This window comes from Schistocerca serialis, chromosome 1 (genome assembly GCF_023864345.2).
Source record: "Schistocerca serialis cubense isolate TAMUIC-IGC-003099 chromosome 1, iqSchSeri2.2, whole genome shotgun sequence".
Classification (NCBI taxonomy): Eukaryota; Metazoa; Arthropoda; class Insecta; order Orthoptera; family Acrididae; genus Schistocerca; species Schistocerca serialis.
Window position 1 is genome coordinate 836,407,088 of NC_064638.1, and position 27,909 is coordinate 836,434,996.

General features: G+C 37.1%; 1 protein-coding gene across 5 annotated transcripts in view; it reads left to right on the top strand.

Moving 5' to 3' along the window:
- Positions 1-26,599, top strand: part of LOC126484870 (titin) — a 471,820-nt gene extending 445,221 nt beyond the window's left edge. For 4 of the 5 annotated variants that reach the window (XM_050108484.1, XM_050108469.1, XM_050108476.1 and 1 more), the window contains 3 exons: positions 15,830-16,030; positions 25,496-25,960; positions 26,316-26,599. In XM_050108484.1, coding sequence (XP_049964441.1) covers positions 15,830-16,030; positions 25,496-25,960; positions 26,316-26,426 — 777 coding nt within the window. In that variant the 3' untranslated portion in view covers positions 26,427-26,599. The remainder of the gene's footprint in view (positions 1-15,829; positions 16,031-25,495; positions 25,961-26,315) is intronic. The other variant, XM_050108492.1, reaches the window with a different exon arrangement.
- Positions 26,600-27,909: the final 1,310 nt, after the last annotated feature.

Below are 27,909 nucleotides of genomic sequence, written 5' to 3' on the forward strand. Positions count from 1 at the left end.
TGTAACTCTGCAAGAATTTCTTTGTCTTGTAAATGCTCTTTCTCATTCATTTCAATCTTCAGCTCACAGTCACCTTTGAAAGACTGATTCTTACAAGGGAATGATGGACAACAGTGAACTGAGTCCATTGTTGTCATTTCATATGGCAATCATATGAATGAAAGTAAATTATTGAACTACAGAGTAAAGCAGCCAAGGCTTGAGAATGCATGAAATAAATGTATGGCATAACTATAAACAAAATTATAGCTTTTTTCTAAAGGGGTCAATTTGACCCCTCTGGGTGTTAAAGGTAAAATTGGAAAAATGTGATAATCAATTAGGCAAAATAACTGTTTTTTAATATAATGAAACTACATTCCAAATAAATGAATGTCACAAAAGTAAATGTCACTTGAAGTATTCTTCAAAACATATCTAATACTTAAAAACTGAAAAGGGTCATTTTGACCCCTCTGGGCATTCGAGTGTTAAATTGCAACAATCACATAAAAAGTTAATGCTTTGGAAGCATAAGGAAAACCAAAGACTGCATTTTATTGGCAGAATGCTTATAAGATGCAACATATCTACTAAAGAGTCTCTCTACAGCATGCTTGTCCATCCTCTGCCACAATACTGCTGTCCGGTATGGGATTATTTCAGGTAGGATTGACAGAGGACACTGAAAAAGTACAAAGAAGGGCAGCTCATTTTGTACTATCACAAAGTAGGGAAGAAAGTATTATAGTTACAATAAGCGAGTTGGGGTGGCAGTCATTAAAACAAAGGTATTTTTTGTTGCTGCAAAGAACTGTTCATTAAATTTAATTTACCAACTTCCTCCCCTAAATGTGAAAATATTTTATTGTCACCAACTTACATGAGGAGAAATGACCATCAGAATAAAATAAGAGAAATTAGAACGGGTACAGAAAGATTTAAGTATTCATTTTTCCTACAAGCTGTTAGAGACTGAAATGGTAGAGAAATAGTCTTAATGCTGTTTAAAGAACCTTCTGCAAAGCATTTAAGTGTGAATTTCAGAGCAATCATGTAGATGTAGGTGTACACTATCTTAATGAAAATATTGCAGTGTGCTGAGCATTTGCATGATTATGTTAAGCTACCTTTTAGTTTCATAGAATGATTTATACCTAATTATGTCCAGTCTCTCTCTCTCTCTGTCCCTATTTTATTTCTACCAAAAATTCTTCTAAGGGGTATTTATCTTTGTTGTTGAAAAGGCAATAAAATAAAAATAAATAAATAAATAAACGGGAAAGAAAATTTCACAAGAAGTGTAAAATAAAATAAAAGTTCCATAACATAGCAAACTAGGAAGCATATGAAGTAATCTCACCAAACAAAATATTAGTGACTCCCTTAAAAGATACTGCTTGCTTTGTACCTGTGTAGATGGCATAGGACTGGTATCAGATGGCTGTCTGCGCCTCCCCTGCTGACATAAGTCATGGCACTGGGATGAAGTTGCCCAATTTGTTGAGGCATCAGTGTGTACTGTTCAACATAAGTACAAGGAAATGGTGAACCACTGACTGCCATGTAACATGAAATAAGAAAAGTGACCATAAAATGATGTTAACTGAGTGAGACTGGAGATGAGTATCATGGCTTGTCAATGACAGTCAGTTTCAAACATGGAAGGAATTTCTGCAGCCAGTGTTTGCAGCTACATCTCAACCAAGTTATGAGCAAACATTACAAAGGGGAACTACAAGCAATGGGTATTTGGAGTTGGTTACCTCACAAAGGCCACTGCTCACAGTGGCATGCTAATCTGCATGTCTTCCATGGGCTACACAATGCAGAAGCTGGGCAATAGCTGACTAGAGGCCAGGAGTGTGGTCTGATGAATTGCAGTTTTCTCCCTCCTGAAATGACACAAGGTGCTGAGTGCACTGGCATCCCAGTGAGGTTTCTAACCCACAGATTGTGGTGAGTGTAATTTAAGCCACAGGTAGTTCTGTGATTTTTTTTCCTACCATAACTTGAGCCCATTTATTCAGATTACCGTAAACATGAACCAATATGTGTATTTCAACGTTCCTGATGAGCAACTGTTGCCATTTCTTCCAAATTTTCATGACGAATAAGCTGTGGACACTTTCATCATCCACAATGACAACAGCCCTATTCAAAAGGCTGCATGTTTATGTTCTTGGTTTGACAAACATGCAGTCAGCCTAACTGCACTTCTGCTGGTCTGCTAAATCACAGTCTTAATCCCATATAAATATCTGAGAATGTATGATTATTTGGAGTAGTGGATAAAACAATGATTGCAATTCCAGCAATCTGGTATCTCTGTGGGATCTAATCATCAATAAAAGGCTTCTGCTGAATTTTGTATTCCTGAAAAAACTTGTTGACCCTCTTACTTAGTAAACTGAGGACACTGTCAAGGCTAGAGGTGGTGCTCCACAGTATTAGTTCAATGCCCCCTGGGAGTGCCTTATTTTTTGTTAAGTGTGCCTAGATTTGTGCCAGAAAATAAAACTATTTTCGCAAAAAGAGTTCTGATGGTGCCAAATATTGATATGGGACAGACAAAGAAGTTCCTGAAAGTGTATTTCTTAAACACTGTATCATTTGAAAGTAAAGTATTGACTACAGGAAAATCAGAGAAAAAGTAAGTAGAATCATTTAATAATTGATTATGTAAAGCTACAGAATGAAGTCAAAAATTAAGTGAATAAATGAAGTACCAAATCAAGAGCTACTCAGTCAAACATTCAAGAAAAGAAGACTGTGGAAAACCTTTACCACAGTGAGATATAGGTTAATGGATTGTGTGTTAAAGCCAGCAGCACTAATAAAGTTGACACATGGAAGAGCAGTAGAGCAACAACTTATTTTAGAGCAGATAAAGATTAGAGTGTACAAAGTACATTATTGGGAATGCTGAAATTAGAGAGCATATTGTGATGAAAAGATTAGCACAAAATAGGAAGAGATGAAGAACACCACCAAATCAAAAGAAAAAAAAAAAAATGAACTGAAATGATTGTATGGCATTTATTGGCCGGTATATCCCTTGTGGTGTTCAGCTGCTGTATTGAAAATTGACGCCACTTCATTGATTTTCATGTCAATGATAATGAAATTGATGATGAAAGACTCACAACACCCAGTCCCCTGCTGGGAATCGAACCCGAGCCCCCTTGCATGGTAGGCGGTAATGCTACTGGTGTGCTACACAGGCGGACACCAGAAGAAATAATTATGGTTAAATAATAATAATAATAATAATAATAAGGATGAGGCAGGAAGATGAATTTATCATACAAACTCACTATGGACATCTACAAGAAGAATGCAAGAGTAAGACCTCACCAGGGTGTGATCCAGTCTGAAGGTTTGTACATAGGTGAAGGTCTGAACCTTGTGAGGACAGGTTTATTTAGGACACTAGAACACATTGAACTAAAGATTATTATAAAGGTTTTGGGACCCCAAAGAATGAAAGAAAGTTTATCTGGAAGATGAGCAAACCAGAATAGAAAGGATAGAAAGGACCTTGGATACCATCATGAAAAGAAGGAAAATACTCATTCAATTCACCCAGAGAATGGGCCAGGGGAGACTGACACACAAGATACTCCAGTTTCTTGTGACCAACAAAGTCAAAGTACTCTGTGCTGGATCCACCAGATACAAATGATTTAGGAAAACATGGGAATATGGGAAATAGAAAATTACAACAGTGTAAACTTCTAGTAAAGAATCAAGGCTGCCACAAGTTTCCAGAACAAAAAAATCATAGAGTGGGGAATGGAGAAAGCTGTAAGTGTGAGGATATGGGACAAGGAATGCCTGAATGAAAGAAAGGAACTTGATCCAGATTAACTTTGCCTACATAAGACCAAAACAACAAGAAGAAAAAGAAATAATTTATTTTTAACATTTAAACACAGGCATAGAATATTTTCAATACAGGTTAGGTTCTGCTGAAACAATATCAGAAAAATAGTTTAATTTAGGAAATTCATTCAAAGGGGCTAGATGCTAACTAAAATTAACTGGCTTCAGCTGGTAATATATACTGTATATTGCTAAAGTGAATAATGATTCTTCATTTATTTTTAGAGAAAGTGAATGACCTTATTAAATATAAATGGAAGAGGAATTTGACATAGGATTGTTGAAGCAACTATTGTGAAGGAAGGTAGGAAGGAAGATAGAGTTTAATGTCCCATTGACAATAAGGTTATTAGAGATGGAGCACAAGCTTGAATCAGGGAAGGATGGGGAAGAAAATCAGTCAAGCCCTTTCAAAGGAACCATCCTGGCATTTGCCTGGAGCAATCTAGGGAAACCATGAAAAACCTACATCTGGATGAATGGGTGGGAATATTATCTCTCATGCTGTCAAATGAGAGCCCATTATGCTAACCACTACACCACCTCTCTCAGTAAAACTATTGTGATATGTCACTCAAGTGATTCAGCATACTTATAAAAATTATTCATTGTGACAGTGCTGCCTTAAGTCATTCATAAGTCTGCAATGATTGCTTGATGATTACTTCTCAGAAGTTAATGGAAACTCTCACAATTGCTTAGGTCTTGCTGTTCAAGATTACATTTCCCTCTGACATGACTGAGTGAAGTGGCAATTATTTTGAAACAACAAGGAGATTTCAAATTTGTATTTCACTGACTCATTTACAATAACTCAGAAATATTTAAACTGTGATGAAAGTTTTTTAAAGGAACATAAAAATAATGTAGTGACACAAGTTTTCTTCACACTGTATCTCCCTGTGGTAGGAGATGATAATTTGTGTACATGCTGTAGTAGACTTTTACTAAGGAACTTCATAGAAATTATTTCTTACTCTCCATTACAACAGCAGTAGGTATAGTACTTCCTGACAGATTAGTAGGTACTGTGCTTGTAATAATGTTGAGTGTTTTCCTTTTCTTTTTTACCATTCTGTTGTCTTGTCATTAATCAGCTTTAGCCTAAAATTCATTTTCTCTTTCATCATATTTCATTTTTCTTTAAGATTAATATGTATTTTTAGGTACTTATACTATCACAGTTGTACCAACATGTGTATTGAACTAGAAACATGATGAAATTACCATTCTAGTATAATAATTGGTGTGGTGTTCAGTAATTTGTAAATTTAAGTTTTTTTTTGTGTGCATTAAACATGTGGCCAATTTACGGTGCCATCTTGTAAGTAATATTTTAGTTGTGTGTATTAGATGAATTACTCTTTTTTTTCAATCTTTGCTAATTTGAACCCTGTGTCTAGCTAAATATTAGAATGAAAATTTTATGCATTTGTACAATAAAATACATTACACAAAAGATTTGAACACACAAATACCTATTACCTTGAATATATACATATTAATTTTAGAGACCTATGAAAGGAGAGAGACTCATAGGAATGTTTCTGTTCACTTTCTAAAGACACTGTGAAATATACTGTAATCAAGAGAACTGAAGAGGTTGGAGGAAAACATTTGCAGCTGTACATATATAATGATCATCCAAACGTGTTTGAACCCCACTGCACATTTTCTTCTTGACATAAGAAAAGATATAAGCACGAATGGAATGATGATCTTATAATCTATTTGGCATGTTTTCTTCTAGATAATAACACATCCTTCCCTTTGTTAGACCTAACAGCATGAAATGCTGTAAACCTGCAGTTGATTGGTCAAGTTATTATTACTGCCATGATTTGCTGCATTTAATTTTTTTTTCTGCTGCATGTGTGAGAATCAGTTGCCTTTGATAATTATGATATAACAAAGTGTGGTGTTATAACATGTCAGTGTAAGTCAGATAAACATGTTCAGTCTGTTATTTATTTATTTTTGAATATGCAACACCAGTGGCAAAACAGTTTAGCAACATGATCCCAGCATATCTACTCATAGTGTGTGATGGTTTAAAAAAACTAGAATCCAAAAATATTAAATCTGATCTATTTTGCCATAAAGACATACACATATGCAAGTGTTGCTCTACCACTAATTGTGTGATTAATTTATTTATACGCCTTTAGAGCTCAGTGAACACAATCAAATTTTTATTATTAACTATAAGGGCCAGTCACATGAAAACTGAACATTCACCACAACAGGACACTGAATGGTTCCATTCAAAAATAATCATCACATGCATTAAGACATTTATCCAAATGGGAGATGAGGTGATCAATTTCTGTTTCGTAGAACATGGTCAGGCACTGAGAGATCCACAACCACACTCACTCTTACTTTTTCTTGTCCGACTGAAACCAACATCCATTCATATCTTTCTTCAGGTCACCAAAGATATGAACATTACATGGTGAATGATTTGGGCTGTATAGAGGATGCTGCATTGTTTCTCAACCAAATTACTCAGGCATAGCCTTCGTCCAAATGGCAGTGTGGGGGCAGGCTTAATCATGCAACAGGATGACTGCATCTGACTGCGTTCCTCTGCATTTTCTTTATGGCATGTCACAGTTTCTGCAAAGTGCCTTCATAGTACTGCACATTGATTGTGATTCCATGTCTGAGGAACTTGATGAGCAGAAGCCCCCTGTAGTTGAAGAAGGGGCTCATCATGAACTTACAAGAACTTGTGTGGGCAGCTTTGGATTTTGTTGGCATCGAGATGTGGGATGTTTCCACTGTTGGCTTTGCCATTTGCTCTCAGGATCAAAATGGTAGCACCATGTGAGGTGGAGGTCAGTTTCTGTTAGACAAGGAACTGTGCGAGTGGGTGTGGTTGTGGATCCTTCAGCAGCCAACCGTATTCTACAAAACAGGAACTGATCATCTTGACTCTCATTGGCATAAACATATTTAATGTGTATGGTGATTACTTTTGAATAGAACCATTCCATGGTGCAATTGTGGCAGGCATTTGATTTTCATTTGACTGCCTGTCATAGTTTCAGATGAGGTGGCCTATCTGATTATCTTGGTACTGCATATTATTATAGCAACATAGTTCTCATAACCTCAGAGCAAAGTGTGACTCTACTAAGAACTGGAAGGAGGGAGGGGGGTGTTAACTGCATCTTAATAATTACTAATGAAATCAATGAGAGGAAACCCTGCTGATGATTTTGAGAGGTCACAGTTACAGTTAGTAATCTGCATAAGGTAAGAATCTTGATGGGCTACTTTATGTGGAATAAATGTGGACTGGTTGCTCACCAACCTATACTGTAGACAGTGTGGAGAATAAAAGTCTGTTACCCTTTCAACTGAAAATGTTAAGGGCGATACAGAGGCTGACTGACTGTCAAATTCCAATGTTAATTGAAGAGTTGAGGGCTCTACTGGTATTTGATCAGTATGTGAACTGGCAATGTTGCTCTCAAGCTATGGCATGCAGAAGCACACAGATCCAGGCTGAGACTGCTTTGAGCATAGCTCTACCAAACCTTAGCAGTGTTCACATTTCTCAACAAACTCCTTGAGGTCTGGCAGGGAAGGGTATGATTTTCAGGGTTGCTGGTGGCCCTTCTGCTACTTTCAAGTCAATCTGTTGATGTCGAATATTGTGGGCAGTGGACTGAGAGAACTCAGGCAGTGGTTTCAGGCCATGGGACATGCCCAGATACTGCTCCATTCACATCTTACTATGCAAAGTTGGGCTAAGTAGATAGTAACATGGACCTTAGAACCTCAATGACTTCTACTACTTTTTATGTAGGGACATAAACCTGTAGAATTGTAAGATCCTAAGATAGAGTAATTCTAAATCTACATCTACATATATACTCCACAAGCCACCAAGCGGTGTGTGGCAGAGGGCACAATTTGTGCCAAAATCATATTTTCCCCCAGTCTGTTCCACTTGCAGATTGCGTGAGGGAAAAATGATTGTCTGAACACCTCAGTATGAGCTCTAATTTCCCTTATCTTTGTATGGTGATCATTGCGCAGTTTGAAAGTTGGTGGTAATAATACATGCTCTACATCCTCGGTGAAGATTGGATTTTGGAATTTAGTGAGCAGCCCCTTCCTTTTAGCACACTGTCTATCTGCAAGTGTGTCCCACTTCAAACTTCCTATGAGATTTGTAATGCTCTCACGATGGCTAAAGGTACCAGTCATGAATCTTGTCACTCTTCTTTGGACCTTCTCAATCTCTCGAATCAAACCCAACTGGTAATGGTCCCATATAGATGAACAATACTCTAAGACTGGATGAACTAACGTATTGTAAGCTATTTCCTTTGTTGAAGGACTGCATCGCTACAGGAGTCTACCAATAAACTGCAATCTAGAGTTCACCTACCTATTACTTGTGTAATCTGATCGTTCCATTTGAGATCATTTCGAATAGTCACACCCAGATACTTGACAGATGTTACCGCTTCCAAAAGACTGGGCATTTATTTTGTACTTGTGCATTAATGGGGATTTTCGCTTTGTTATATGCAGTAGGTTACACTTACTAATATTGAGAAATAACTGCCAGTCATTACACCACGCATTTATTTTCTGCAAATCCTCATTGATTTGTTCACATCTTTCCTGTAGACTACAGTATCATCAGCAAATAGTCTAATGCCACTGTCAATACCATCAACCAGATCATTTATGTAAATTGGAAGAAGCAGTGGACCTATTACACTGCCCTGGGGCACACCTGAAGTTACGCTTGTTTCTGTAGTAGTCACCCCATTCAGGATGACATACTGCTCCCTGTCTGTTAGAAAACTTTCTATCCAACTGCATATGTCATCAGATAGACCATAAATGCACCCTTTTTGGAGCAAGCAACAGTGTGGAACTGAGTCGAACAACTTTTGAAAATCAAGAAATATGGCATCAACCTGGGAGCCGGTATCTAGAGCCTGTTGTATATCATGCACAAAGAGGGCCAGCTGTGTCTCGCATGACTGCTGTTTCCTAAAACTGTGCTGGATTCTGCAGATGAGCTTCTCAGAGTCTAGAAAGGTCATTATGTCTGAACACAAAATATGTTCCATGATTCTACAACAAATCGATGTCAGTGAAACTGGCCGGTAATCATGTGCAACCAATTTTCTACCCTTTTTATAGATTGCAATGACCCGGGCCTTCTGCCAGTACCATAGAACTTTCTGCTGTTCCAATGATCTCTGATAGATGATGGATAAAAATGGTGCTATTTTGTTGCATAGTCAACAAACATATAATCTTATGGGGATATCATCTGGGCCAGATGCCTTCCTGGCATCTAAGGATCTTAACTGTTTTACAGTCCCAGATACACTAAACACTATGCCAGCCATCCTTGCGTTTGTTCGATAATTGAAATGAGGAATGGTACTGCAGTCCTCAACCATAAATGAGTTTTTGAAAGCTAGGTTTAGAATTTCAGCCTTCTGTTTTATCATCATCAGTTACATTACCCGCACCGTCAGCAAGAAAAGGTATTGAATTACTTGTAGCATTCATAGATATTACATATGACCAAAACTTTTTGGGGTTTTTAGAATCTGCAGACAAAACATTGCTTCCAAATTCATTAAAAGAATCTCTCATTGACCTTTTGACAACTGCCTTCATTTGCATAATTTCTGTTTGTCAGTGGGGCAGTGACTACATTTAAAATGACTGTGCAAAATTCTCTGCTTTTTCAGCAACTTCCTAATATTTTTGTTGTGCCTAGGTGGATCCTTTCCCTCCCCTATATTTTTGCTAGGCACATACTTCTCTAACACAGGGTGGAAAATAACTTTAAATTCTGACCAAAGATGCTCAATATCTTTATGTCCTGCGGTGAATGCTTGGAGCTGACTATGAAGATATTCATTAATGACACTTTTATTTACTTTCCCAAACAAGAAAGCTCTATGCTGTTTCATTGGTTTTTTGCAACTTCCACTGATGAAGCCACAATGACATTATGGTCACTAATAACTTCTTCTAGATTAGCTTCCTCAAAAACTTGGAATAGAAGTTAAATAATATCAAATGGGTTATAGAAGTGTTACAACAAGTGTAATTAAAAAGTGAAGACAAGACAGAATTTAGATAATGACGTGTTTTACTGCAGAAGATCAGCATAGTAAGAAATTCAGGTATAAACTTAATAATAGTAAACAAGATTGTTTTGAAAACAAATAATGGATAGTTCCTACAAATCATTCAGTTTTGCATCTGTATGTTCACATTCTAATGACAAGGTAAAAGACCCCTGCAGAAAGTTACAGAAGCTTATATATTACAACAAATCCCATTTCAGGATGATAAGGGGGCAGATTTTAATATTAAAGCAGAACAAAAAGTACAAATTTGGTTTTTCAGTGGGATCCTCTGGATATGACACCAGAAATGACAAAGATCATACATTAGTATAATTTGCCAAGAACAACAAAATGTTAATCCTTTCATTCAGGAAAAATATAGATAATGGAAAAATTAAAAATACTACATTTGTCAAATAATAAAGACATTTTACAGGCTGTAACACCTCAAAAAAGAAGGTTATACAGACATTAATAAAAGGGTACAGTTATTTAACAAAAAATGTCACACTGTAGCAGTTACAAGGAAACCAATAGAAATGAAAATCTCAAATGTAATAATGCAGCTAATACAGAGAAGGTATGAGTTTCAAGCAAACTGTATCAGGGACATGACAGAATATGATGAATTAAACAGAACCATTCATAAATGTGAGAAGTTGTAACAAGAATGTATTAAGAGGAACAACAGAAAACAATAAAGGTATAAGAAAAAGACTTTAGACTGAATGGATGCTAAATTTCATCAGTTAAAATCAAGATGGTGTGTAACTGACAACAGGGGAAAAATTGAAAAAGTATTCCAGTTTTTCTTTACATGTTGGTATAGTTCATGAGATAAATCAGCAAATACATTTAGTAATGAAAACAATGACATTCTGAAAGTAATGGCAAATGAGGTGTTTAAAGCCATTTGTGGTAAAATGAAAAGGTAAGTGCCATGAGATGACAGTGTTTCAATACAAATGATTACAGCTTGAGGAAAAGTCTTGCAAAATGAACACACAAAATTATTTACAGAAAGATTGCAAAGAAAACAGCAGCTCAAAAGTGAAAGTTGCGGTAATATTATCCTTCACAATAAAGGAGAGAGAGGCAAGAAGTTAAAAAACTATATCCCTTTCAGACCCCAGGTTGCATTATAAGTGCTATTTTGAAAACAGGAAGTTTTAGGGTGTAAAAACCATCATTAATTCATTAGGAAAATGAAAATAAATTTATTCTTAGAAATTTCTGGAAATTTGGCAACCACAAAATTACGCATGTTGAGTCTTTACTGCAACTTATTTTATGACATATACAATCTAACTACTTCATATTTTCACTGTCATTTCTTTATGTGATACAAACAAAAACAGTTAGTATCTTTTGATAACCACAGGTACACATCAAAATCATCACATTTTGATCTTGATGCTGTTTGCAATGTGTTTTTGCAGCAATGTCTTGCAGATTTTCATCAATAGGCCACTGATCAAATTTATCCAACTTCTTATCTGTGTGCAGTGAACATTAAGGTATACATCTTTTGATTTCAGCTGTAATTAAATGTTCTTTTCTGTTTCATCATAATCATCAATCCCTGCATGGACTTCCAATTTGTGCTGTGATGAGGAATTTCCTCATGGATGTCCAGAATGCAAGCAGGTTATGTATGTCTTTTGTTAGAACTTTATTTGCTTTACTGTCAATCCTATACTGAACTCACACCTGCCACATTCATCAGATGTAAATTTATCTCCAGGTTCCACTTCTTACTTTTTATGTGTGTACAATATACCTCCATTTGCTGATCACTCACAACAGTTCCTTCCATTGATTGAGTGCACTTATGTGTAGTTGGTGCACACACCGAACAATTTCTTGGTTTCCTGTGAACTTATTGCCAGTTGTTGTCCAGTTTTAGCCTTGCAGTAAATGTCTGTACAGGCTGTACCTTCATGGAACAATACTTAGCAAATAAGATGCTGGATGTATAGCTACGACAACAACCTGAAACAAATGAAATGAATCTTTTATTGAAAAATATTGTGCACACATAAAATCTCTGCTTTAATATAAGTAAATGGTATGGTGTATGTTCTGTCCGATTGTCAGAAGCTGGTGAAACCTGAGAAAAAGCTGCTTCCCCTAAATGTGTCACTAACTAGATGTTTCAACATTTGCTGCTATAGCTGTAGCCAGAACAAGTGTGTTTTGTCCCTCTTGCTGTTGCTTCTTTGGTTGTTGTTGTCGTTGTTGTTGTTGTTGTTGTTCTTGGTGGTGATGGTGTTTTACTTTCTCTAGATTTTAATTTGAATGTTATTGCTTGTCATCTTCATTGTACTGTAAAGTGGATGCTTCTACAAAATTGTCACCTGAGGATTGTGATCCAGGCAAACTTTTCCAGCATTTTTCTTTGCAGTTAGGAAAATCAGGGGTATTATCATTATTGCTTAAATAATCTATATCAGACAGGTTTTGCAAAGCAGTGGTCACAGAATTCTTCAGAGATGCTGAAATTGCACCAACAATTTAATGTTATTTTGATTAATAATAAATATTAGACAGAGTGATATTACCAAACCAATGGCGAAACATCACAGGACATGTAAAATCTACAGTCAGATATGATAGATCCAGGTGTTGAAACAAATGTGGACATCAACATTTTGTCAAAATGCTATTGTCCTAAAAATCTGTCATTTGACCCAACACACATAGTTGTGCATATTCTAATGTTTCAGTTTATATCTCCATTAATTTTCAAATAAACTAATAATTTATGAGATATTCACATAAAATGATCTATTTAAAGTAGATTTATGCCATGAAAATGATCTAAAAATAATGTATATTATCACAATAGACACAAACAGTCGAATGTGCACCTCCTGGCCACCATCATAACTCGTATTACAAATCTGCTGAATCATTCTTATGAAACACTACTGACTCTTTCCTCACATGGAGTAATGAGTGCCAATAACAGGGGATCTCAAGTTGATTCCATGTTTCTAGATTTCCAGTACATTTTTTACATCATTCCTCATATGCCATTTCTAATCAGATTGGGTGCCTATGAGTACCATCACACTAGTGTGACTTTATTCATGATCCCTGTCAAAATGGTAACAGTTTGTAATAACTGACAGGAAGTCATGTAGTGAAACTGAAGTGTTATATGGGGTTTCCCAAGTTAGTGTTATAGGACCTCTTCTGTTCTTAATCTATATAAGTGATTAGACAAGATACTTGCATTGTGCAAAAAAGATGATTAACTCTAAACAATAAAAAGTGTGAGTACCTTGAAAATGGATTAGCACTGTACACATTTTTGCACAAGAGTCAAGGTGGTGTGATCCAAATGCAGATTGGGTTTCTGCCTAGTATTCACTGAGTGAAAGCTGCTACTTCATAGGAATATGCTCATAATGGTAACAACAAATGGCAATGAATATTGTGAGACCAGTTTCAGAATTCTTAGATTCCTGAACATAGGTTGACAAGATGTTTATAAACTTACCACATATGGCTCAACCTACTCATTTCTCAGCCAGGGAAGTAGAAGACAATGGATCAGTAGACAAATCAAACCATATAGAAAAATGGTGGATGCTTTTGGAAGACTAAACAGGATTTCAGAACTAACCTCCAGATTTATTTGAAAGTGAAAGTTTAAAATCGAGAAGTTCTTTGCTGGATTCCAAGAGATTATAATATGCTGAGGTGATGACTTATTGGAGGATGGACAGTTCAAATTAAAAAACATGTACGAGCAACATGGATGTACGTAGCCGAAGGCTGTGATACATCAAAAAGTCTTGAGGAAGCCTTAATCCACCAGTGGGTGTGAAATGGCTGATGATGATCTCCAAGCACTATACAGCCACTTAAATATAAAACACAGAAGACTGAATATTTATACAAATTAAGCTCTTTTAGACTGGATACTCTAGTTTTTAATTAGATTCAGTGACAAACACACCTCCATGGCTATGTCAGTACAAGCCAATACTAAAAAGAATAATGTATGCATTGTTTAATTCAGTTTAATGAATGTTGTATTTGAGTCATTCCCTCTCAGAAACCAAGCATTGACTGAGTAAGTGACATCGTCAACAAAATGCATCTATTTCCTTATGTACAATGTTCTGTAGTCTGCAGTGTCCCATTTACGAATATCTTGCGGTAGCTTTCTCGCTTTCCGCACACTGGGTCCTGAGTTCAATTCCCGGTGGGGTCACGGAATTTTCCTGCCTTGAGATGATTGAATGTTGTTGTGTCACCTTCATCATCATCATTCATCCCCATTATGGTCAGAGGAAGGCAATGGAAAACCACCTTCACTAGGACCTTGCCTAGTATGTCGGTGTGGGTCTCCCACATCATCCTATACGCTCCTCAGAGTATGGGACCTCACCACCATCATTTAGGAATATGAAACAAGAACATATATTAGAAAACAGGTATTATAGCATGTGTCTACATATATTAGATATATTAGATACTCGTAATGATTGTCTGCTTATCTGGTGTTAGTAATCAATGCCACATCAAGAGCATACTGTTAATGTTGATAGATAATGTAGTATACAACAACAGATTACTTTTACCATGGTATTTCTAAACTTGTTCTGTAGGCCACAGTGCCTGTATGAATTAATGTCTTAAAGAGTAAATACTGTAACAGCAGTTTCAGTTTTTCCTGTATCACTGTACTGTCTGGCCTTTTGACTAACTGCTGTGGTAATGAGCACTGGGATGTCACAGAGAAAACTGAAAATAATTCACATCTCAGATACAGATAAATTGACCATGAATATCCCCATTATGTTAAGTGGTAACAGAAATATGGGATGTGAAGCTATCTTTTGAAAACTTTGTAGAACTGTGTAATGTAATTGGGGCACAAATTCAGTGAGCATAAAATATTAAACTGTGCTCAAAGTCAAAACAATAAAAGTATGAATTAAAAATACTTGATGACCTGTGTAATGTTAATAATCCACCACACCCCTTTTTATCAAAGGAGTAACTGAGGGGACTCTTTTTACTATGATGTTATTGAATACTGAATATTTGCTGAGTCTTGCGAAATGACCCTACCATGTGCTTGTGGAAGAAACTGCAATAGGTTTTACATGAGATGATTTGCAGAAAACAAAATTAGAACAATGCTTAACCAGAAATGTAAGAATGACCACATATTTTACAGGCTATCAAACATGCACTGGATTAAAAAAACAAAGACTGTTAGTAAAAATAATGCAGAAGATTCAAATTTACAGTAGTCCAGTAGATCGATATTCTCATTCGAACATTCCATTATGAAGCTTTACTGAAAAATACAAGACACGCCATATGAGTTCCTCTTAGGCTGAACATTTTGGAAGTCATTTCATGATTATTAAAGTAGGAAAAATTGAGTCCAAATGATTAACTTAGGAGTGACTTCATTGTTATTATGATGCGTTATACACTAAAGCTGTTAATCATTTGCATGAGAGTATAATTGCTTAATTCCTGCATGTAGTAAAATTCAAAAGATTGGAACCAGCTTTTGCACAAGTAAATTTTCTGTACAGTGAAACTAAGCACTCATTTAATTTTAACTCTGACAAGAAAAACAACTGAAAATAATTTCTATTAAATAGCAGCAGGGTATTGCCTAAAAGTATAACTGGAAGAGGCACGTTTTCAAAAGATACTTTGACACTCAGTACTTTTTATCTCCACTTTTTTTCATCTTCTCTTACGAAAGGTACTGGCAACAAAAATACCCAGTCTTTATTATTTTATCATTGGAATTGCTTATGAGACTAAGTGTTTGTGGTGGGTGCATGGTGTGGTGCATGAAGGTGTCGGAGCTGGACGTGGGTCGGCTGACTGTTGGGGAGCTTCAAGCACGCAAGATGGTGGTGTCAGATGTGGACAGCGTGTCACTGCAGGCTGCTGAGTTCAGTTCAAAGACAACAAATTTGGCTGTGAGCACACTTGAGCTTCCATCTGGACTGCTGCAAGAGCTCCGAGACTCTCTTCAAGCACAGCAGACAGCTGAGGTAATGCAATACACAGGGTTGCTTATTTTCTCAGAACTTCTATTTTTCTTGCCATAATATGCTTCTGTAATTTTTTATTTTATTTTTTTATTTTTTGAGCATTATGGGTTCATTTGTGTCAAGAAATTGCTCCAAACCTCAGTGACTTCTATCAATGGGAATGGTCTGCTAGTCTTGACAGTCAAGAATATCCCTTGATGAAAAGAAATGTAGAGAGGTAAAATATACATCACAACATGAACTAGAAAATAAACAGAAGAATGCAGTATCATGAAAGGATCAATATAAAATTAACAAATAAAAATCTGTTAACAGTAAAAAGCAGTGTTTAAATGCCATATTATTTGAATATAAGAATTATAATGTGGAAATATCAATGCGAAGAAGTTAAACTAAATTGTCAACATTTGAAAGAAAAAGTTCATGTCATAAAAGTTAAAAACACAATACTGAGACACTCAGAACAAATTAGTGCCATCTGTTCTTCTTAGCTCTTGATAATGAAGTCATAAGATCCAGAGAAGTTCAGATGCAGAATCTAATTTTCCTTTGACTGTTATTTTGTGCGAAACACAAGAGTCTAATGAACAGTGAAAGCATAGTAAGGTATATGGCAAATTGTTTCATCAAATCACTGATTTCACTGAATAGCAGAAAATATAAGGTGGACAAAAAATAATATAGCCCTGAACTGCACTAAGAAAGCATGTGTTTGTTTCTCCTCTTGCACATATGTTATTCTTACAATTCATTCCAATTGCTTTCAGATTGGCAACTGTGCAAATATTACAACCACAACATATTTTTGTTACAATAGTAAATATAATTATAATAACAGAAACAATGTTTGCATCCAATAAAAGTGGAAATTTAAACAGGATTGCTTATAAGAATGAGATTCTGAAATCTTGCCTTCCATGATAAGCATTATTTTCTTTTTTCACATTTGAGAAATGTTATGCCAAGTGAACCCATAAGTGTGTGGCTGACAGACAACAGTCAATCAGTGAACAATAAATTAACAATAAATACAGATGTTGTGAATATCGGGATGGGAGACAAAATGGCCAAGGAAGAAAAAAAGAGAGTGAAAAGCAAGGAAGTGCTGGAAAGAGAGTTGAGGGGTGAATAAAGATTAAAAGAATGATACTGTGATGAATTGTGAAAACTAGAAAGAGAAACAAAAAGGGAAAATAGCATGAGTAAGATGTTAGAAGGAGCAGGAAACAATGGATATCTATCAAATGCAGAATACTAGTGTGTCACTTCAATAGGTTGTAGTTATTAGGCGAGGAATGACCTCCTGCAGAGACACTTATGTGGTGTCTGAACCATAACAAACTCTGCAGTTGTGATGTTGAACACATTTTATTATGGAGTTATACGTGATGAGTGAATACCATCTGCCTGTGCCTGTCTTTCTCACAGTGTGGTTCTTCCATCTCATGCAGGTGCTCTCTTAGGGTTCAGACGAGCCACTAAGTGAAGTTGATATTCTCACAAGTGGCTTTTCCTATGTGCAGGTCTTGCCAGCTGTGATGGGTATACAGGGCATTTAAGGAGCACACTGACAAAAATTGTGTGATGGTAGATCACACAGGAAGACTACTTTTTTTTGTTAGGGAGCATATCCTCTGTTTCACATATGTGTTTGGTGCTTGGGAAAAGCGCAGTGATTGTGGTATATAGTGTACTGAATCAACTCAAGGTTAGTTGTTGTCATGATTCTTAGCCTTCAGTATATATCACCATTTGTTGCTTAAATATGAGGTTCTGGGTTCTTTATGGACTACAAAATAACTGAGCTCACATGAAAGATTTTTACATGTTATGGTGAGGAGAGACACAATAAAACAGGTGCTCATCATACACAGGGAGTCACAGGAGGAATTGTCAATATCCAGGGATACGACAGGAACACTCATTTGAAGCAAAAAATGACATATGGCCATATACCTTCTTCTGAATAGTTTCCGAGATAGAAGACATTTAATGGACATTTGTTTTTGGGCTAGTAACATGTACATATGTGCTTTATCTGTCTGAACTCTTTGACATTTTGTTCAAGCACAACCTGCCTCATTGCTTTCATCCTTTTTGCATGGGATGTCTTTCTGCCATTAAAATACCCATTGAATGCACAGTTCTCCATGGTCTGTTGCAAGTGAAGTAATGTGAGTGACTGAGAGAGCCTCACAGAGAAGCATCAGCTAACTGTGTTTGTACACAAGATGGCTAAAATCCCAACATATGTACTAATGAAGAATATGCAGATATGGTGTATGTTTATAGATGGTAATGCTCCTACTGCAGTCAAAGAATATCATCAGTGCTTTCTGAATGGTCAATTTCCTGATCATAGAGTGTTTACCAGGTTTTTCAGCACATTGGGTGCAACAGGCATTCTTCTAAGTACCCCCTTTTCTTCTGAACATGTAGTCCAACAACCTGCTCAGGAACAGCAACATGCTGTTGAAATATTGCAATGTAGTCCTGCTACCAGCACATGGTAACTTCCTGTACCTATCAACATCTCACAAAGACATGGCTAACATTACATGCAGGAAAGATGTACACATTTCACATACAATGTGTTCACAATCTTCTCATTGGTGACAATGCCACACAGCTTGAATTTTGTTGTTGGTTAAATGACAGTTATCATTTTCTTCCATTAATACTATTCACTGATGAAGCCATGTTTACATGGAATGGAATCAACAACAAATGTAATAATCATCACTGGTTGCAGGAAAATCCATGCACTACAGTGGGAATCAATTTCCAAGTTTGTTTTTCAATCAATGTTTGGTGCAGCATCATCAGTAACATGTTGATAGGCCCAGTCCTTTTGGATGAAGAATGGCAGGACAGAACTACTTGCATTTTTTGGAAAATACATTTGTTGAACACTCTAATTGCTGGATGGTAGTACAATTAACTGGCCACCAAGATCTTAAGATCTTATGTCATCAGATTTTTGTTTTTGAGGTTGGATGAAGTTTGAGGGGTAAAAATGAAAGGTGAATATATGAGATGAACTGCTCGGTAGCATCACTGATGCTGCTGCCCTCATTAGGGAATGTGCAGGATTGTTCAGACAAGCAACACAACATGTTCTCCCAATAGCACACAGATGGGTTGATGTTGATGGTGGGTGTTTGAAAATGTATTGTGAATAAGTAATCTGATGTGTACAACAATGCTTAGAGGGTAATGTTTTAAAAGGTATGCATTTTTCAATGATACTTTGTAAAATGCATGTTGTAATATTTACTAACAATTGGACATGTGTAAATGTGACAGTGTATTGAATAGTACAGAAAATAAATAACAATGTACATTAAGTGTGTACTATTTCAGGAACCGTTCAGAATAGGGCATATGTCCATACAAATTTTTTTGCTTCAAATGATCACACCTGTTATGTCACTAATGACTGACCATTTCTCTTGATACAGCATCAGTTTCCTAACAAGGGCATCAACACCACTGTACCTTTGGTTCACTTTATTGAAACCTTGGAGAGTATTTATCCTGACCATACTAGTGGTAGAAAGTTTCATGTGAGTTTTTAGGATGCCACAATATAAATGGTAATAATTCACCTTCAACCAGTATGTGGTGAGTGATTTGTGCTGTAGGCACAGATGTTGGGTTCTGGAGAGTATTTCAGAGATACAGCTTACAGATGCAACACATTCAGAAGGTGCAGGCCATAGGATCACCAGTTTTACATCTCATTTTGAACTTTATTTAACACAATGCTAATGACGCTGTCTCCTTTATGTGTTATTTACAAATTGACAACTGTCAGTTGTTTTAGTATTCTGAATAGCCACATCTAGAGTTGTGAGAACTGACATGTGATTGCTGTAATATCTCACTAACAACAATTTTCCATGAAAAATTTGGGCCGGAATGGTTAGTAATCATCCAGTTTCTTTATGTTAGCCAGCAAATATAACTACAACTACCATATGTTTCTGCATAATATATTTATTAAACAGCTAGACATAGTACAATGTGCTATGCATTGTAGCTTCCAGCTCTATCATGAAGAAGTCCTTCCAGATTTCACTGTTGATAGATGCATACAACTAACTGTCAACCTTAAGATTCACCACATAAAGGAGACATTGAGTTGTAAACACACAATGAAAAAAACTGCTAAAATATTTACACTTCTGGCAAAGTCCTTCTTTTGGTGCAGAAAACATACACATCCACAGAATCACAACTCACACACACACTGCTAGGGAGGGTGGTGGGGGTAAGTAGGCACAGGGTGGAGGGAGGGGGGGATGGATAGTGGGGTAGGGGTAAAATAAGGTGTTAGTGTTGCCTATGGGAGAGTGCAGGGATATGGTGGGGACAGGATAGGGCTGTTAGGTGCAATGCCGGGAGGCTGTACTGTAGGGAAGCCAAGGGGGAGGGGAGAGAAGGGGAGGAGAGAGGATAGAAATAGGAAAGGGCAAAGACCTAAGTAGATGCATTGTCGGGGTAGAAGGTGTGTGTAGTACTGGAGAGGGGGCAGAGGAGGACAGGCACTAGTGAAGGTTGAGGCCAGCAGGGGTTTGTGGGAATGAAGAAAACGTGTTGTAGGGAGAGTTTCCATCTGTGCAGTTAACAAAAGTTGGTGTTGGTAGGAAGAATCCAGATGGAACAGTCTGTGAAGTAGTCATTAAAGTGAAGCACATTATGTTGGGTGGCAAGTTCAGCAACTAGGTGACCCAGCTGTCTGTTGGCCACAGTTTGGTGGTGACCATTCATGCAGACAGACAGCTTGTTAGTTGTCATGCCCACACAGAAAGTGGCAAAGTGGTTGCAACTTATTTTGTAGATCACATGGCTGTTATCACAGGTGGTCTGATAGGACAGGAGATGCCTGCAACAGGGCTGGGGTAGGTGTTAGTGGGAGGCTGTATGGGACAGGTCTTGCATCTAGGTCTATTGCAGAGATATGAGCCATGGTGCAAGTGGTTGGAGTAAGGACAGGCAAGGATATTGCTTAGGTTCAGTAGGTAGTAAATACCACTGTGGGGAGGGTGAGGAGGATAGTGGGGAGAATATTCCTCATTTTTGGGCACAATGAGAGGTAGTTGATACCCCGGCAGAGAATGTGATTCAGTTGCTCTAGTCCTGGGTGGTACTGAGTCATGAAGGAATTGTTCCTTTATGACCAGACATGGGGTATGTGGGAGATGGTAGGTGACTGGAGAGACAAGGCACTGGAGATCTGTTTCTGGACAAGGTTGGGAGGGTAATTTCAGTCTATGAAGGCCTCTGTGAGATGCTTGGAATATTTGGAGGTGGCCAGAAGCAATGATCTCAGGCTAGACTGATGGGATGGAATGGGTGTCCTCAGTGTTGATATGACATTAAACTCTAACTTCCCTTAATATTCAGGAATGGAAGAAAGGAAGGAAGGAAGGCTAGAAGTGAAAGTCTCATCCATGACAAGGCCATTAAAGATGTAAAACAAGCTCAAAATTAACAATGAATGGAAAGAAATTGTCTGCAAAGGAAATTGCTGTGGTGTCTTGAGGGAACCACCTAGCATTAACTCTAATTTATGTATGGAATCCACGTAAAACCTAAATCAGGAAACTCAAATATAAAATTAATAAATGTTTTAAAAACTTTCTATGAAACTTTTTAAAATTTTCAAAAATTTTCTATATATTATCTTCCTTATATTTGACATTAAAAATTTTTACGAAGTGAAGACCAGTTTCGGTACCATACGCACCATCTTCAGATTATGCTATCTGTGACAGCAGTTAGAACAAAGAGCCTGTACAGCATCATAAAAATTTTATACGCTGAAACATCATTGTAATTATTTTTGTTACAGTCAGTGATTGTAAAGATACATTTTCCAGTTGCCAAATTTTTACAGTGCTGTCACAGAGAGCATGGTCTGAAGATGGCAGTCAAGCTACTGAAACTGGTCATAACTTTGTAAAAAAATTTAATGTTAAATGCAATTGAGACTGTATAGAGAAAATTTTTGAACAATTTTAAAATGTTTTAAAGACATCTTTTAAAATTTTTATAATTGTATATTTGATTATCTGCTTATGATCACTTTCTTCTATTCTTACAAAGTCAGATATAATCACTAAACCAAGATGATTAAATTGTTCACCAAACCAAGATGATTAAATTGGGGCCTGATGTGCTCTCCTAATGAATACAACACCAATATGTGAACCCCTGTAGGAATGGAAATCTGTTGACACCATTCATCAATTCAAGGTTAGTCACATAATGTCACTCTGTATTGGCTCAATTATTACACAACTCCTGAAGCAGTGAATGCGACCAAATATATCTTGTAGGTAATACACAAACCATTTTGTAACTTCCTGAAATAAAGCAAATAGGACATAGCTACATGTTTCAGTGCCTCTATAGCTTGGGTGCAGCTACTTACTTCTTCATATTTCTGTTCTTTCATATTCTTCTTATGTTGCCCATTTTCTTGTTTAACTTTAGATATCTATTATGATGCTGGAGCTCTCAAAAAGGAGTTTGACTTGTTGATAGGCTTCTCTGTAACTATTTTTAGAGAATTATTGCTTTTCTTAATCTTTCTTACTTGTTTGCTTTTCCTTAACATGTTTATGTGCACTTCATTCTTGCATTTTTGTGGGTCCTAAGAACGAAATTTTTTGTTCAAAAAGCTAGTTTTCCAGCAGCTATTTTGTTGTTTTATCAGCATAAACACACTTCTTTCACTATATCCATATTTAAACTTATAGATAATACTGGTTTCTTGTGATTGTTTCGTTCTAGTGTTACTAGCAATGCTTTTTACCTGTGAATTTTCCAGTGACAGTTGTACCTTTATATCATTATACATTCTCTTCATTTGAATGTTACACAAACAGTGGAAAGAAACACATTTATAAGTTAAATTTGTGCAATTTTTAACACAGTGAACCAGGTCAATTTGCAGTACATAGTATAATTTGATTTATTTGCAGCTAATCACAATTTTCTAAATTTTTCTTCGCTATTTGGCTTTCGAATTTATTTATACTACACAAATTTGTGATTTTGCTCTATCTAATTAGCAAACTTTATTTTATTTAGGAAAACAACAGTCTAAAGTACCTTTCATGAAGTTTCTGCTTCTTACAACTGAATGTTCAGTGCTCACAGACAGTGAAATACACTTGTTTTTTCTGTACAGTTCATTTAAAATTTTAACAGGTAAAGACAGAAATTAAAGAACAAAGACAATATAGAGATATAATAAAGTCTTATCTTTAATATTAGGAATCTTGATTTACACAAGTTCTGAAGATGAATCACACACTTCTTTAATTTCTTCAATTGTGTGTTGTTACATTAACAAATTACTTCCAGTCATTGTAAAAATGACTGGAAACTACTGACAACTGTAAAATATTGGCACACTTAAAAAACGCTTTGGTGATAGGTGTGAGACTACAGTAATACTGTACCCATGTGAGTTATAAAAAAATGCAGTGTGTATGACCAGCATGTGATAAATCAATTATATGATGGTGGAATTAATTCTTATCCGAGTCAGGGCTACTGTAAAAAGAGTCATGTCATGCACCAACCCTACTATAGCTTCTGAGGAACCCCAGTCTTCTTTCTTTCTTTTATGTGGGCATGGCCAATAACCAGCTGTCTGCCTGAGTGCAGCCAATGCTAAATTGAGGCCAAGAACAAAGTGATCAGCCAGTAGTAGAGTGTGCTGCCTGCTGCCAAGCACAATGTGCTCAACTTCCTCAACCTGTGCCAATTAAAATTCGCTTCCCCTCCCAACCCCAATATCTGCTATCTTATCCTTAACAAAACATCTGTTGATATAACAATCATCCTGGCTCCAATCTCCATCTCTGCTAGTCTTTGTCCCACAATCACCTCTGCTCCTCTCTGTATTACTCTACACTCACACAGATCTCTCCATGGTTTACGACTTCCCCTGTTCGATGCACCCCTTCCCCTCCTCTCCCCTCCCCTCCTAAACCTACTTCTCTACCAATGTGTGTCACACAAAGATTCTCTTGCTTGTATTAGGGCAGACTTGCCAGCGCCAAAGTCTTGTTCCATTCACATACAGCTTCTCCTTCCCAGCGGCCACTGGCTCTTCTGTCAACCACTCCCTTTCTTCTTGTTCCTTTAACCCTAGTCAGGCTGTAGCATTAGGGCAATGTAGCCAGCTGGGACAATGGAGACATGCATGTGTATCTGTGTATTTTTGTTGGTAAATCAGCTTTGAGGAAGGACATCATCAGAAAGCTTAGCAACGATTTCAATCACATTTGTGTGTCTGTTGACCATTAACTTTATTCCTTCCGTTATTTATATTACACCCAGGCTTTCAAATCTTATATTAAGAGTGGTAATATCTTATTTATTAGATCAGTTAATGTGTACATAGAATAACACTTTCTTCACAGAAAGCTGCTAGAATCACATTGTCATCAAATCGATGGCCACGAAGCTTGTTCCTGACCAAACAGGTGGAAGTTGTAATGTGATGTTAAGAAACGTGGATCATGCTGACTGCTTTCTGTTTTTGTCAAGTTTCAGGAATTATCATGTTTGTGTGAGATTCAGAGGGATTAGAAATCCAGACAATGAGGAAATTGCTTAAAAACTACTGGTTTATTTGGATGCATGGGATTAAACATCCAAATTCATAATGGTCAGTTGTGTATAAAACTGTCTTTGTGTTTAGTTATTAGGAAAGTAACACATCCTTTGATACAAAATTGTTGAAGTTTTCATGAACACTTGTTGATGTATTGCTTGTTGGCTGCTGTCTCAGGATCACACTCCATTGCTTCCATCTCGTAATCCTCCTGGCTCACTCTCTCCAAGACCCATGCACCACACACACACCTCCTGTACTGACCTAAGATCCTAATTTCACTCATCCTGCACTCACATTCTCTTTCCCATAGTGTCCACTTTCTCTGTTCTGTTTTCTGATCCCAATCCATTCTACATGTTATTGTCATTGTGTGGTGTACGAACCTGCTTGTGCTGGTGCCCATGTTGTATTTCCATCCAAGGCATCTGCTGCCTCTCCCTCCCAGCCTTCAGCCACCCAACCAAATTCTCCATTTCATCCCATGCCTCCTTTCTCTCACTGCACATTCCACCTGACAAAACCCTCTTCCTCTCACCCCAGTCAAGTTGCAGAACTGCAGTTCTGGCACACTGTATTCACCCAGCACAGCAAGCCATAGTGTGTGTGTGTGTGTTTTTCATTTAATTTCAGAAGTAGGACTTTGTCCAAAGCTTAAAATATTAAGTCTTTTTTGTTATGCCTGCCTATGATCCAATGCCTCCTCTACCTGGTGAGTAGCAATCTATCCTTTTCTTATTGTTGTTATTCAGACCATGACTTCCCATTTTTTGACACATCTATCTTTGACATTTGTCATATCCTGAAATTAAAATTTTGTTTTGCAGTCCGAATCTCAAGAGCCAGTCCGAACAACACACACAGAGGCCACAGAACTGCAGGCTGTGCCAGCAGCTGAGTATCGACAGGCAGCTCAGCCACAACCAACCAGTACCATTCCACCTTCTGTTAGCCGACATAGGCATAGAGAGTACGAGTCTGAGGAGGAAGAAGAAGTGCCAGTGTCAGTTTCAACACCTGTAAGCAGACGTCGTAGACACATACCAAGGCCACAGCTGCGACACTCTAGCACCGATGAGGAAGAACCTGAGTTGCCAATATCACGTCCTGTTTCTCGAGGAAGGTCAAGAGTAGCTGCAGGTGCTGTCGGTTCTGAAGCCAATGCCGTAGAGCTGGGGCGTCAGTTGATTGCAACATGCCAGGCTGCTGCTGTCAGAGCCCTGAATCGTTCTGTTCAGTATGCATGCTCAGTTGCAAATATTGATTCTGAACAGCATCGTCGTGAATTGCAGGTAAATTTCATTGCATTCAGTTTTGATATATTCTACATTTGAATCAGTGTGGACTATGGAATGTCTCATACTAACTTCAAACATTCCTTAAATAATAAATACTTGACTGTGCACAAAAGGAAGTCCTCCTCACGATTACAAGAATATTTTAGTTGTATAGCAGAATCTGTGACTTGACAGTTGAGATGAAACTAGCAGTTTACTCAGTCAGTTATTATCTACTAGCATAATATTTACTCAAATAGAAACAATGCTTTATACAAAACAAATCATGCTATAGATTTTGTGTGGATGACTAATAGTACAACACAATTATATAAATGAACTAAAAATTGTGTTATTTTCATCTTAACAGGTTGTATTGTGTGGGCTTCTTGTTGCTGTTGCTGCTCTGGTGTTATTTGGATTTGGATCTGGAAAGACATTTCACTACCATCATTGGGATTATGTTTTTCCACCACCCTGAAAATGTACTGAAAGAAATTTTTAATACTTCAAGATTTTCCCTTTTCATAAATTAATCTTTGTTGTTGACAAACTTCACCCTAAAATGTTGCATCATTTTTAAAAATCATTCACATCATGCACAATATTTTCAGAGATGTAGACACTTATTGTAAATAAAATGTTATATTCTTATTTTTCTCTTATTGATTTTCCTTCCAATATACAATGCATTTAATTAAAATTAACACGTGTCTATGATGCAATAACAAACTCATGTGCAGAAGAAGGTAATTATCAAGTTAATACTATTTTAAAACAATCAACTAAAGAAGAGGTCATCACTGTTTCAGCATGAAAGCATACATAAATAAGTTATTGAGGCAGGCAGATTTTTTTTTCTAAACAGACACTAAGAGTGTTCCCAAAATTCCATCAAACATTTTAAATTCACAACCAATAAATATAAAATGTATTTTATGTTAAATGAACAGGACTGCTGATAAGAACAATGCAAAGAAATTTTTGCACTTTAAAGAGTCGATTCATGTTACAAAATGTATCTCCTTCAAAGATAGCCCATTACATGCATTCTGATTTGTATGAACTAAAGTATACGCTGAACAGGCCCAATAAAGACTCAGAATTCTGCATGAAAGTGTCATGTATGGTGTTTATGTATTTCACTCACATACTACTTAAAGTTGATGAGCTATTTCTGAACTGTGCAAACACACGAACAAACTCTCACGGAATATTGGCAGACAAATGATATATCATTAGGCACAAATTGACAATAAAGTTTTATTCTGGGTAACAACTGAAAGATCAGTTGAAATCACATACAAGTAACAGAAACAAAGTCCACTGCTGCAATACCAACCCCATTTGGAGTCTCATCCACGGTGGCTGTTGGAGCCATTGTTTATTGAATTTGCAGTGCAGTAAGGTGTGACATTTCTTTGCGTAAACATTACAGCGCGTAGATAATGCACAAGTGAGTGCAGCATGGTGTAATGTGGCAGTGCAATCCAAGTGTCTAGGTCGGCTAGGTGGAGGTCTGCCTGAGAGGCTGCAAGGTGCAGTTTGCTCATGTCCTCGAACTGAGCAAGCGAATGAATACTGCCTGCTGGAGGTTGTGCTCTGTCTTAAATATCGAGCATGTGGAAGGATGTCTGCAGGAGTTTGACAACCATATTACCTGTGGACCGAAATGAGTTCCTCAATCACAACACTGCATTTTGCTTATGCATGTGCTGCTCGGGAGTGTGACTGGTGACCCCCCCTCCTCCCGTGGCACCTATAATAATTGTGGCATCGTATTGTTTATAAATAATATCGCGTCCACAAAATGCAATGTCCTTGTGATATTTGAAAATAATCTGGAAAATAAATGCCTATGGGCAATGGTAGACAAACCCGCACAGTGAAAATGTTGTGCTGGAAGCACAATGTAGTTGGTGTACAGCCGATCTACAGCACTCCTTCCCCCCCTTAAGAAGGAG